The sequence below is a fragment of the Tasmannia lanceolata genome, unplaced genomic scaffold (assembly GCF_043159265.1).
Source record: "Tasmannia lanceolata isolate RefF3 unplaced genomic scaffold, GAP_Taslan_0.1 ptg000015l, whole genome shotgun sequence".
NCBI classification, from domain to species: Eukaryota; Viridiplantae; Streptophyta; class Magnoliopsida; order Canellales; family Winteraceae; genus Tasmannia; species Tasmannia lanceolata.
In genome coordinates, this window is record NW_027518692.1 from 21,664,313 (window position 1) to 21,677,511 (window position 13,199).

The window sequence follows — 13,199 nt, forward strand, 5'->3', positions numbered from 1 at the left end:
AAGCCTTAACCAACTGAGCTAAAAGCTCGACCCACTATCTGTTAATGTTATAAGATAATTTGACGTATATTAAATGTTGACTGTAGGATTAAACTAGTGTGAGAGCCCTCCAATGGCGGTTTCTCAAAAGAAGGGTAACTCATTATAGAATTATACAAGCCTCAACTTAATGAAACAGGCACAATAATGCACTTTCGATCTGGTGGGTCCCAACAAGATGAACCATGCTGATCAAATAATCCCAAGCCTCGATTTGTTGTCCAGCTACCGGGACCATGAAGTCATAGAGCTCATAGACTCTTTTGATCGTGGGCTTTTCAGGGTTTTTTACCTTTCACCTTTGAAATGGAGTTTTTTTTTTTTATCAGGTGTATCTAATGAGAGATGATCATCAAATCAAAGGTGGCTTAGGTGGTGATCTACAGGATGAAAGGATCAAGATCATCATGCGGGGGTTGGATTTCGAGATGGACGAACCAGGATTGCCACACGAGGTGATTGCCCCCGACAAGAAAAGACAAACAAGAAGGGTGCAAGTGCTAAGGAGGGTGGGTAGAATTATTTTTGCCTTCAATTAGCATAGAACAGAGAGAGATCAACCATTCATGAAGAAGGAAGAAAGTTACAACAGAGACCCAAACAACAAAACTACGATAAAACACACACACACACAAACACAAAGTAACCCAACTACAACATAAACCATTACACTAGCTGATTCAACATTGAGAACCCAAACAGCAAAAACTACTAAGAAAACACACGAAGACAGAAAAAGAACTTAAAACCCAAATGCAGGACTTCAAATCTAAGATAACCCGTCAATAAGCTTCAACTTCTGAGTCCACACAATCCTTCCTTCTCTTCATGAGCTGCTCTGAGTGACATCCTGCTGCTGGGGCTGCGACTGAGGCTTGTTCTGTGCTGCGTACTGACTATAAGCCCTATCTTTGACATCCCTCGCCTTGTTAGCCAACCTCATCCTCGCATAATCCAACTGGTCCGACCCCGGTGGGTGCTTTCCAGACACATATTCATATATCCAAGACAATGCCGACACCGCCGCTATCCCAAACCCGCCGGAGAACAAAAACCCCGTCACCGCCAGGAATATCACAATCCCGGCCGGTATCAAAATAGGGCTGAAAAGCACAAGTAATGGGGTCGCCATCACCAGAGATATTACCTGTTGAAGTAATAATGATTAAATAACATCAACTCAAGTTTAAGATTTGTGGATCATCCAAGGCACATTAGCGTGGTGCGCTCCTCTTGTTCGAACCGAAGTTACTTCATAAAAATTACTATCTAGTGATCTACCTCCTAATTTTTATGAAGAGAATGAATCTCTTTTTATCAAATGCTCAGAAAATATCGTTATTTACTAGCAATCAAAGAAAATAAATAAGTAAATAAATAATAAATAAGTAGAAGAACCCAAATTCCAAATATTTGAAAGAGAAAGGGATATTGGGTCCATAGATAAAATTATTTCTTGGATTGGATTTCACTTGACTGTTTATTGCATCTTTCCTCACTTTACCCGCGCCCTTTCTTCCGTTTCTGAACAGTTTCTCAGTGGACACCGGTACTAGGTCTATGGATCAATTGCACGTGATATCAGAGTAATTGCCTCACGGCAAGTACTGGGTTCAAAACCCCGCTGAGTCTACGGATCAATTGCACATGATATCAGAGCAATTGCCTCACGGCAGGTACTGGGTATATAACTCCTTAAAGGTAAAAAAACCACTTGTATGGCCCACCTAAAAAAGGGGCCGGGCCATACAAGTGTTGAAGTATTAATAAATGATTAAATAACACCAACTCCAACAGCTTAAGCTTTTGGAGTCATTAGTTGTTTCACATCGTATAAGAGTTACAGCCTCACCGAAGTCTGGGTTCGAAACCCAACAACTCCTTAATTGTAAAACTTTCCACGTATGGCCAACTCAAAAGAAGGGCAACAGGCAAGGCGTAGTGTTGAAGTATTAAGTGATTAAACAACACTAACTCTTACACCTTAAGCTTTTAGAGTAATTTCACATTACCGTCCCGGTGAGTGTGAGACATGAGAGGACGAGGAGTAAGCCCCCGATCGTGGCCGCTGTCACGAACTTAACTGCCTGCCGGGAGTTGGGAGTGGAATCCGGTAGTTTCTGGGTGGGTGTCTTTTGCTGTTCTGCCATTGATGAACTGAGGTTGTAATGGAGTTGAATGGGAGGTATAGGGAGTGTAAGTGTGCAAGAGATAGAGAGAGGAAGGAGGGGAAGGGGTTTATTTATAAAAGAGAAAGGGTGAGGAGAGATTGAAACGTGTCTAGGGGTGACAGGTCATGGTGTTGAAGTGCGTGACGGGTAAGAATGTCGAGAAGATGAGGTTCTGCAGCTTCATTTTATGCCCGTGGAAGACATGTGAAAGGGGTTGGCCTCTCAAGGAACTGAGAGCTATTCGTTTTGAATTTTGGGAATTGATTTTGAGCCCAAAACAGATTATTGGACTCAAAATTTGCGTTTAATTCTGAATCTGGTTATTTGTTTTTGGACTAAAAATCAGTTGTCAAAATCCAATAACGAAAATGGGTCTAAATTGGAGGGATGTAGACAAATAACCTTGGTCCCCTTGGAGTGTCTAACACGAGTAGTCTCAATTAATAAGGATGAGAGTCTAATATTGCATATTCCGTATAGTACAATATTTTTGAAAAAAAATACTATATGGCCCACTTCATAGGATGATCCAAACCATTCATCTCTTTGGCCACAACGAAAATATGTTATGCCCGAAAAATCTTTTCCATTTGACGATTCTACGCCTCCGATGTATAGAGGGACTGCACATTACGGAAAACTCCATAGATCCTATGGAAATGATTTTGCGGGCACAACCTATTAACTAACGCTGTGGACCAAGACAATGGTTTGGATCATCATATGGACTATGGAAAACACGTTAAAAACATGTGGAATAATGGGATTTTAGGAAGCGACTCTGATCCGTTTCTAAAGATTCTCTTTATCCCGTTTTCCGCCCGTTTCTAGGAATGAGATGAGAATGGTTGCCGAACAAGATGTAACTTTATGGAAAACACTTTGAAAACAGGATTCCATTTGGAGAATAAAAACGGGACTGAAAGTTATTCCATTTGGAGAATAAAAACGGGACTGAAATAACTTTTCGATGTGTATTTATTGCTTTTACGGGATTTGAGCTCGCTCCAATTGTCTTTTAGTGGACGTGGCTCTAATGATTGATGCCCCTTTTTTTGTCCAAAACGGAATCCCGTTTTCCTAGCAGTGTTCTAACTTTGTATATGGTTTATGTTAATTAGCGATTTGCTCAGCAATTTCACATAAAGTCATTTCACAGCTCATTTTTGCGGGAGAGAACAGCCACACAGGCTCCTTTTAAGCAGATTTTGTCTTATTCATTTAATTTATATAAGGTGACTATTCTCTCCAGCAAAAGTAAGCCGTGAAATGGATTTCCGCAAAATTAAATCCCTATTAATTATGTAACACTGTAATATGACACAGGACGCTCGAACAGAAAGTAGGATATGTGAGTTCTACCAAATAGGACCCAACCGAGTTCGTATTCAATTATATGATGAAAGGCCATATAAACACGTACCCATCATCCCATCCTTGATTTATGATCCAACAGCTGCTCACACCAAAAAGTGAGCAGCTATTGAATCAAATATCAAGGGTAGTACTTCTATCGTACCTCATTGACCTGTTTACCTGACCCTTCATATGATTTCTCTTGATTAGAAAAAAAGGCCTTCCAATATTTCCACACGCATCACCCTTTTGTTTGTCTTTCCCATAAAGCTACAGCATCTTTACTCTTTTTTGTCTTTTCCTAATGTTGAGGGGAGGGGGGATTATCATCGCCCTTTTAGAAATGACAAAAGGAGAAGAATGTGAGGGGAAAGTTGATGGAAATATCAATTCCCAATGAAGAAATGATCCTATACATGATTTGCAGGTGCCTTGGATTCCTAGTGGCCCAAAAATCATACTCATCATGCAATCTTAACAGTTGGATCGATCAAAGGTGGGACCCACTACACCAGGGACCGAGCTAGGAATTTGCTCCAGCGGGCAGAGAATTGTTGATATATAATAATCAATAAATTATTATATTAAGTAAAATTAATTAAAAGATAACCCAAATTTCAATTCAAATTGCTTTCAATATAATTAAAAGAGTCATTTACATTTATTTGTTCATGCCGATACAAAGTTTACCTAATTGCCTTCGACGAGTTTTTGTGTTTTGAAACCGATCGCCTCATTGTCCACAATCTTGAATGTGTCCCACTCAATAAATCTAAATTAAGATTAGTTAGATTAATTAGATTTAGAAGATTATGTAATATAGGATACGGCATCATATATGAAATGAGTGTTTCTATATGAGATACGGCTTATTGTTAGCTGAGTACTTGAGTTAGAATAGAAATTCAGTGATTAAAGGGTATCAGCCTTTTTGTACCTACCTAGGAAGTCTGCTATGTCGGACTTTGCTTTAAGATATCCATTAACCCATGATTATTTCTCTTTTAGAGAGAATAAGAAAACAAATATGATTCTCATTATAATTAGGATAGGAGGAATTCCTCAATAGGGTTTGAAGTCACTGTAATTCAATGTAGCACCCACACTACAGCATAGTTGTGTGAAACAACCAGTTACTCCAGAAGCTTAAGTGGTTGGAGAAGGCGTTATTTATCTTTTATACTTTAACACTCCCCCTCACGAGTGGCTTTGGGTTGGGCTACACGTGGCACATGTGGCCCCATTTTTTGGTTAACCATTAACCATTGCATGTGGATTTTTGACATCAATGAGGTTTGAACTCAAGAACTTTACGCTCTGATACCATGTGAAACAATCAGTTACTCCACAAGCTTAAGCTGTTGGAGAGGTGTTATTTAATCTTTTATACTTTCACAAGTTACTAATTTAATTTATTTGCAGGTGCCTTGGATTCCTAGTGGCCCATAAATCAAAAGATTGTTTTTACACTAGCGGGGGCTGTCACAAGTAAACAAAGTTTCGAATATATCCCCTTGAACGTGATTTGACATTAAAAGTGTTAAAGTCTGCCACAATTCACTTTACAAGGGGGGCGCATAATCCTACAGGGGGTGAAAAAATCATCCCCCCTCTAGAGGAGGTGGGCTGGGGAAGAAAAGGGGTCGAATATATATTTTCCTCAAATGAATGCACGTAAAATGCGCTACGGCTGTCTGCGGCACATGTTCATGTCCGCGAACTTTGCACGTTCCCCCGCTCCCACAAGGAATTCAAAATCTATACTATTTTCCTCACTAATCCTACGTGGCAACTTCAAGCTTTTTAATTGGACCACGTGGACTCCGTACAAAATCCGACCGTTAGTAAAAGATCTTTAAACCAGATTTTCATCTCTCTCTCTGTGTCTCTCTCTCTCTCTCTCATGGCGATCGCTGCAGGAAATCCAGAAGAAGAAAAGGTAATTTCTTGGTTTTCTTAATAGAATTTTGGTTTGAAATTTTTAGTTTTTTTTTTTCCTTTTTTTTTGCCTATGAATTGTTTGTGTTTTCCATTTTTAGATATATATCGTTGAATGTTTGGAATAATCTAGGGTTTCTTCTATTACCATATGGGTGTTAGAATTGTGGGTTCTTTTCAGACTTTTCTTGCAGGGTTCATCAAGAACAGAATGATTGAAGCTAGGGTTTCTCATTAAGTCATGGGTTTCTGATTGTTCAAAATGTAGGCTTCTTTGATAGGTCTTTTTGATGAGGGATTTTAGGGTTCTCATGGTTATTTTGCAAGAATCTAGGGTTTTGATTTTCTTTCAGGGTTCATCAATAACAGAATGATTAAAGCTAGGGTTTCCCATTGAGTCATGGGTTTCTGATTGTTCAAAATTTAGGTTTCTTTGATAGGGATTTTTTATGAGGGATTTTAGGGTTCTTATGGTTCTTTTGCAAGAATCTAGGGTTTTGATTTTCTTGCAGGGTTCATCAATAACAGAATGATTAAAGCTAGGGTTTCCCATTGAGTCATGGGTTTCTGATTGTTCAAAATATAGGTTTCTTTGATAGGTCTTTTTTATGAGGGATTTTAGGGTTCTTATGGTTCTTTTGCAAGAATCTAGGGTTTTAATTTTCTTGCAGGGTTCATCAATAACAGAATAATTAAAGCTAGGGTTTCCCCATTGAGTCATGGGTTTCTGATTGTTCAAATTGTAGGTTTCTTTTATAGGACTTTTTGATGAAGGATTGTAGGATCATTATGGTTCTTTTGCAAGAATCTAGGGTTTTAGCTAGGGTTTCTCATTGAGTCATGGATTTCTTAATTAAGTTTTGATAGGACTTTTTTATGATGGATTTGTAGGGTTCTTATGGTTCTTTTGAAATAATCTAGGGTTTTAATTTTCTTATTGTATGGTGGGTTTTAAAAGGCTGTTAAGGTTGAATGCTTCATAGGTTTTCCTGATTTTTATTTATTTTCTGCAGGCTTCATTGGGGGCGATGGAAAGAAGGTGGACTCTTAATGATTTTGACATTGGCAAGCCTCTTGGTAGAGGAAAATTTGGACATGTTTATTTGGCCAGAGAAAAGAAGGTAGTGCCATTTGGTTTCTATTGCATTGACTTTCCTTCTTTATATGTTGTTTGTTTGTTTTATTAATTGAGTATCCGACGATAGATGGATCTATGGTTTTCACATGCTATTACTCCCAATTTTAGAGGTTTGGATCTTCTCCCATTTGGGTTTGTGCTTTGTGTTTTGGTTTCATCAAAATTCCATGTGAGGGTTTTGAGCTGCAGAAATATGTATGGTTTTTGTATATGGTTTGTGTTTATTAATATCTTGTTTGAATAACTTTTTGTTAGATGGTTTTAATTTGGGGTTTTTTGCTTCACTTACAAATTACATTCACCAATTTAGTCTTTAGGAGGAGGGAATTTACCAGGCATATCATATGGAATCTTTACTTGACTAACAAAAAGTTAAGTTCTGTAAGGCTGTTTTCATGATGAATTTTTGTGGGAATCATCATACTCTGCAAGTTAGATCATTTGTCTGTTATTTATCTCAATGTTAATGTCACTACACACACCTACATAATAGATTTAGATTTCCATGGATTGCATTATCCCATACTTGCAATGGAAACTTCTACTTAAACCTTAGCCTGCTACATAATAGATTTAGATTTCCATGGATTGCATTATCCCATACTTGCAATGGAAACTTCTACTTAAACCTTAGCCTGGATATGCCTAGAGTTAGAGTCAGCAATTTATTTTAAAACAAGTGATCTCAATATGGAAAGAAAATCAATGGATAAGTTTGATACTAATTTTCTTACACTCTGTAAAGTTATAGACATATGGCTCTGTACATTGAGATTTTTTATGCATGCACCATCATGGTCTGCAAGTGAGATATGATAGTAAAAATTAGTCTTTTGATATCATGTTCTGAAAATTACAAAAATGAAAAATTGCAAATTAATAATATAGTTTAGCCTTTAGGGAATAAAAATGGGATTTCTGCTATAATTATTTTGTAAATTATTGCCCAATCAATCTTTAAAAATCATTTCTCCTCAGAATTCAATAATTGTTTGAAGTGCCCCAAGGCCTTCATGCATAGAGAGATAGATTGAAATCTCTATTCTTGTAAACCCCAGGGCTTTATAAGAAATATGTCTCTTGGGCTCTTTTCCCAATATTAGTTTGTCTAAATGTGTCCTTCATGTATTGAAGAGTTATTTAATTTTCACGTGAATTAGTCATATTAATGACCAATAATTTCTCCATTTTCCCTGAAATAGAGCAACCAAATCATAGCATTAAAAGTTCTCTTCAAAAGCCAGCTGAAACAGTCTCAGGTAGAACATCAAATACGTAGAGAAGTTGAGATACAATGTCATCTCCGGCATCCAAATATAATACGGCTCTATGGATACTTCTATGATCAGGTTCAAACGTCCTCTCAGTCTTTCGATATTTGTAGTCGGGTCTCAAGGCAAGAAAACAATAGTATAACTTAGTGACCCAGATTTCCTCTTTGTCCTTTTTTAAATTTCAGGCTCGAGTTTACTTAATATTGGAATATGCAGCAAAAGGAGAACTTTACAAGGAATTACAGAAATGCAAATATTTCAGTGAAAGGCGTGCGGCGACTGTGAGTACTCTCGACTTTATGTATTATGGTAACTTTATGTATTTATGGCGGCACATTATTTTTCCTATTTTACATTTTACACAGAAAATATATGAGCCATATTATAAGTTGATATGACATTATTCTGTTCATGTGACCTTCTATCACCTATATTTTCTAAGAATTTTTAGTGCAGAAAATAAGAAAATGATAAAGTTTGTATCAATTGTAGTTCTCTCCACACGGAACAATTTACATTTGGTCTACACTTTTTTTACATTCATGCACATATATAATATAATATGGCTCTCTGTGCATGATCATGCAGTACATTGCTTCCTTATCGCGGGCCTTAATATACTGTCATGGCAAACATGTCATACATCGAGACATCAAACCCGAGAACCTTCTTATCAGTATGCAGGTATGCCTGATTTCATGTATCTTTTTCTTCTATTAGTTAATTGAATTCAATTGCTTATGTAATTGGATTTTTTTCTCAACAGGGTGAAGTGAAAATTGCAGATTTTGGGTGGTCAGTGCACACATTCAGCCGTAGGAAAACCATGTGTGGTACTTTGGATTACCTTCCACCAGAGATGGGTATGTTAAATTCATTTAACAGTTTGGCATAAGATAATGATTTGATCCATTTAAAACCTGGATGCTCTTTCTATGTTTGTGGCCTTACAGTGGAGAGTGTAGAACACGATGCTGGTGTTGACATATGGAGCTTGGGTGTGTTGTGCTATGAGTTTCTTTATGGGTTGCCGCCATTCGAAGCAAAGGAGCACTCAGATACATATAGAAGGTATGCAAGGATTTCGTATTGGGTTTGTGCTTTGATTTGGGGAATACTATTCAGCTCTTCTGCTGAATAGTATGCAAGGATTTCATATTGGGTTTGTGCTTTGATTTGGGGAATAATATTCAGCTCTTCTGCTTGCTTGTTTGGAGGCAGAAGCCCATTTGCTTTTGTTGTTGTAAATGAAATTGGTGCTAATGTCTAGGAGGAGAAATAATGTTTCTTAGTTTTCAGGAAATATACGTGTCTTTAGGTTCAAAAAATGGTGATTAGAGAATATATAATCTGATAAAATACAGCTACTCAGAAAATTCCTTCTTTGTTTATGATGAGGTGCCTTGTCCGTTAGTTTCTTCGAAATGCAGAAACTATCGGTGCCTTGTCCGTTTGTTTCTTCGAAATGCAGAAAACCCCGGGCACTGAAATTTTAGTGAATTTGCAAGCATTTGTAGAGTCACAGATACTTTATGTTCATATATGTAGATCTAATTCCTGCAATTGATATTTGACCAGGGCTAATAAAACTGTATTTCTGTGTACTGAAGCTTGATTATTTGTTATTTTTGAACTACTTAAGATTTGTTCATTGATATGAAAAGTTGATCTGAAGTTCCTGTCTGAACCAATTGTTTCTTCTGCATCAAAATATCTCATGTCAAGTTCCCACCCAACAACTTTCATTTTTCCTACAAAAAAAACCCAGGCTATTCTGCTTTTCAATCCAAAATACAGCTACTCAGCAATTCCTTAAGGGGGGGGCCGTTTAGATGCCGAGAAGATTTTGATTTGGATTTCTCACATTTGCATCCCTTTTTGCATTGTAATTTGGATCGGATTAAATTCTTGGATTTCTAATTCAGCAGCTGACAGTGAAAAAATCAGATTTCTAAATTTGCTGTGGAAATAAGAAATTGGAAATCCACAGATCTGACAGTGAAAAAATCAGATTTCTAAATTTGCTGTGGAAATAAGAAATTGGAAATCCACAGATCTGACAGTTTCCTTCACCCTCTTTGCTCCTCCACCTTTCCTTCACCCTCTTTGCTCCTCAACCTCTCCCCTCCACTAGGAAGAGTACCCCCTTCCCTCTCTGTTGTTTCCCTCCACTAGGAAGAGTACCCCCTTCCCTCTCTGTCGTCTCCCTCTACATGAGCTGCCGGATCTATTCAATTTGTAGTCAAAACTCAATTCCAAATCCAAATACAAAATGGGGGAAGGTATCCAAACGGGTCCTAAGTGATTTGTGAAGTGTCATATCTGTTAGTCTCTTCAAAATGAAGAAAACCAGGGGCAGTGAGATATTAGTGAATTCAAAGCATATGTTTGATGCCTGTAAAGTCACAGATACATCAAATTTGCAGACCTAATTCTCTAGTTATTAAAAAAATATATTTGAAGAGGGCCAATAATAAATGTTAGAATTTTTTCACTGTACCTAAGATCTAATATTTATTGATTTTTGACCAACTTTAGATTGTTTCATACCATGCAGGATAGTAAAAGTCGATCTAAAGTTTCCTCCCAAACCAATTGTTTCATCTTCTGCAAAAGACCTCATTAGTCAGGTTCATCCTTACATTATTTTTCTCCATCGTTTGTAATATCAACTGAGTTGAAAATGACCGTGATGAAGTACTGTAGGGTCAGAAAATAATTTTCTTGTTTGCACAGATGCTGGTAAAAGATTCTTCAAAACGTCTCCCACTACACAAGGTTCTTGAGCATCCGTGGATTGTTCAGAACGCAGACCCCTCAGGTATCTATAAAGCGGCATGATTGGGGACAGAATTTGTTGTTTGTTCATCATCCACCTAATAGAGGATCACTTGAATATCAGCATTTAGGAGAGTTTCGATGTGTTGGCTGATTTTAGGACTAATGCATTGGGTGGTGATTTCACCTTGATGGTGTTTTCCAATAGTAGTTAGATTCATGTTGTTCTTGTATGATTTACTGATCAAATGTGAGCGGCGAAATGTACTATTCGGCCAATGGACGGTTGAGAATCGTGAGGTATACAATTGTGAATGAGTGAATCATGTAGTATTTGTGAAATTACGGTAATAATAACTTGTATGCAAGTTGTGCACTTGCTTGAAGATATTTGTATCTCTCTGTCTCTTCACCTGCACAAGGTAGTATTATGTTTGCATGGCATTCATTCTGTCTGTAATTTGCAAGTGTGTAACAACAGTTGATATCTTTATTGTGAAATCATGTAAGACAGAAAAAATAATGTTACGAAAGGTGCTCAACTCAAAAACTGGTGCCAGAAAAGCCAATCAATGTTGTGCAAGCAATTTAAAAGAAAGGTACAAAAATGTTACAAAAGTTAAGGTGCGATACCTAGGTGGGAAGGAAGGTACTCCAACTTTACCCCACTATATTTTTTTTATAAGGGATTTGCTAGGGGTCCATCGCATTTCGCGGCTGGTTTGTCGCATGTCAGACCAGCCACCTCATGAATGGAGACAACAGCTTTTGTCTCCATTCACGAGGTGGCTGGTCTGATGTGCGGCAGACCAGACGCGAAATGCCTTTTGCAATGGACGCTAGCAATTCCCATTTTATAAATGACAATTTCTTAAACGTATATTTTTTTAATGAAAATACCTTATTAACCCAAAAAAATTCCATCCTTTTTTGCCGAATCACATTCTGCTAACTTTCCTGATAAAATAGCATAATATCATAAACAGCTTTTGTCTCCATTCACGAGGTGGCTGGTCTGATGTGCGGCATACCAGACGCGAAATGCCTTTTGCGATGGACCCTAGCAATTCCCATTTTATAAATGACAATTTCTTGAACGTATTTTTTTAATGAAAATACCTTAATAACCCAAAAAAAATTCCATCCTTTTTTGCCGAATCACATTTTGCAAACTTTCCTGGAAAAAATCATAATATCATAACCCTCTAGAATGGGGAATATAGAAGAAATTGGGTATGGCAGTATCCTACAACAGTGGTAACTGTACCTAGATAGATGGGGTACATGAGTCTGGGTAATGTTTAGTTTGGTCAAAAGCACCCTGAAGTAATGGGGTCAGTCATTACTAGGGCTGCAACTCGGGTCGGGCGGGTCGGGTTTTGGAGAACCAAACCCAACCCGAGAAATATCTCGGGTCGGGTTTTTTTTCCGGAAAACTCACGATTCCCAAACCCGGCCCTACCCATGATAAATCTCGGGTTGGGTCAGGTTTTTTCACGCTGACGCAATTTTTTAAGGAAAATTCTTGTTTGGCAAGGCAACTCAACTCATAGAAGCAGAAATTACACTCACATTACACTTGAATCAAACAATGCTGAATCAAACACTTCAATCAACTCAACTCATAGAAGCAGAAATTACACTCACATACAATAACAGTGGGTGCGTGGGTTTTCACTTTTAACTTTTAACTAACAATAGAAAAAAATGTACATACTATAACTTATGTAACTCGGGTCGGGTCGGGCTCCTTCAAACCCAGCTCGACCCCCCCGGCCCGACCCGAGATTCATGCGGGCTTTTGAATGCTGAACCGGCTCGACCCGAAACCCATGAAACCTGAACCCAACCCAGGCTATTTTCGGGTCGGGTAAAAGCCGGCTCGAGTTGCAGCCCTAGTCATTACTGTAGGTTGAGTTTATATTTAACCACTCCATTAATTGATAAACAGGATTCAATCTGTTTGAAGTAGTTATTTAGCGAAATCCAAGGTGGTCACTAGACTTGGCTTCTGTACCATTAATGGGAAAGGTACGTAGAGGATATGTTGAATTCGAGAGTAAATTCTTCCCAATCCGGTGAGGATAACATATTGAGTTATAGCATATGCTTCAACCATAAATGATTTTGCCCATCAGACCTGCACTTGGACCATCCATCTAACATTTTTAGCTAGGAGTTTTGGTGCATTAAAGTCTCGGAGGCATTTTCAGCCTGCCTATTTTTGCAACTAGTGGAAATACTGATTGTAATCCAATTTAAGGGATTACATACATTTTCCTTTTAATGAGGCAGAAAATCAAATCTTAAACCAGAATCCAAAGGAAAACCTGCTGTGAATAACACAATCCCTAAAATACTCTTAGGCTGAGAACTGTCTATTTCCACGAATTCTTTTCACTTTCCAGCACCAGAACCAACTGGATCTGCATTCTGTATGATCTTTGAGCTAACCAAGAGTGTATACAAATCCAGAAAAAGCTCGTATATCCAACAAAAAAATCG

At 37.9% G+C, this 13,199-nt stretch overlaps 2 protein-coding genes across 3 annotated transcripts; one reads left to right on the forward strand and one right to left on the reverse strand.

Annotated features, from left to right (window-relative positions):
• Positions 1–630: 630 nt before the first annotated feature.
• LOC143846359 (oleosin Cor a 13-like) lies at positions 631–2,261 on the reverse strand. The gene is made up of 2 exons (XM_077354789.1): positions 2,052–2,261; positions 631–1,186 (listed from the first exon to the last, which is right to left on the reverse strand). Exons 1-2 carry the CDS (start codon positions 2,187–2,189, stop codon positions 866–868), a joined length of 459 nt encoding a protein of 152 aa, XP_077210904.1. The 5' UTR covers positions 2,190–2,261; the 3' UTR covers positions 631–865.
• A 3,028-nt stretch (positions 2,262–5,289) lies between these two features.
• LOC143845385 (serine/threonine-protein kinase Aurora-2) lies at positions 5,290–11,148 on the forward strand. Of its 2 annotated transcripts, XM_077353701.1 has the most exons (9): positions 5,295–5,505; positions 6,518–6,625; positions 7,845–7,991; positions 8,102–8,197; positions 8,505–8,600; positions 8,683–8,779; positions 8,870–8,987; positions 10,474–10,546; positions 10,653–11,148. In XM_077353701.1, exons 1-9 carry the CDS (start codon positions 5,470–5,472, stop codon positions 10,755–10,757), a joined length of 876 nt encoding a protein of 291 aa, XP_077209816.1. In that variant the 5' UTR covers positions 5,295–5,469; the 3' UTR covers positions 10,758–11,148. The 2 variants fall into 2 exon arrangements, with proteins under 2 accessions (XP_077209817.1, XP_077209816.1); XM_077353702.1 differs by lacking the exon at positions 7,845–7,991 and having other exon boundaries at positions 5,290–5,505.
• The last annotated feature ends 2,051 nt before the right edge of the window (positions 11,149–13,199 follow it).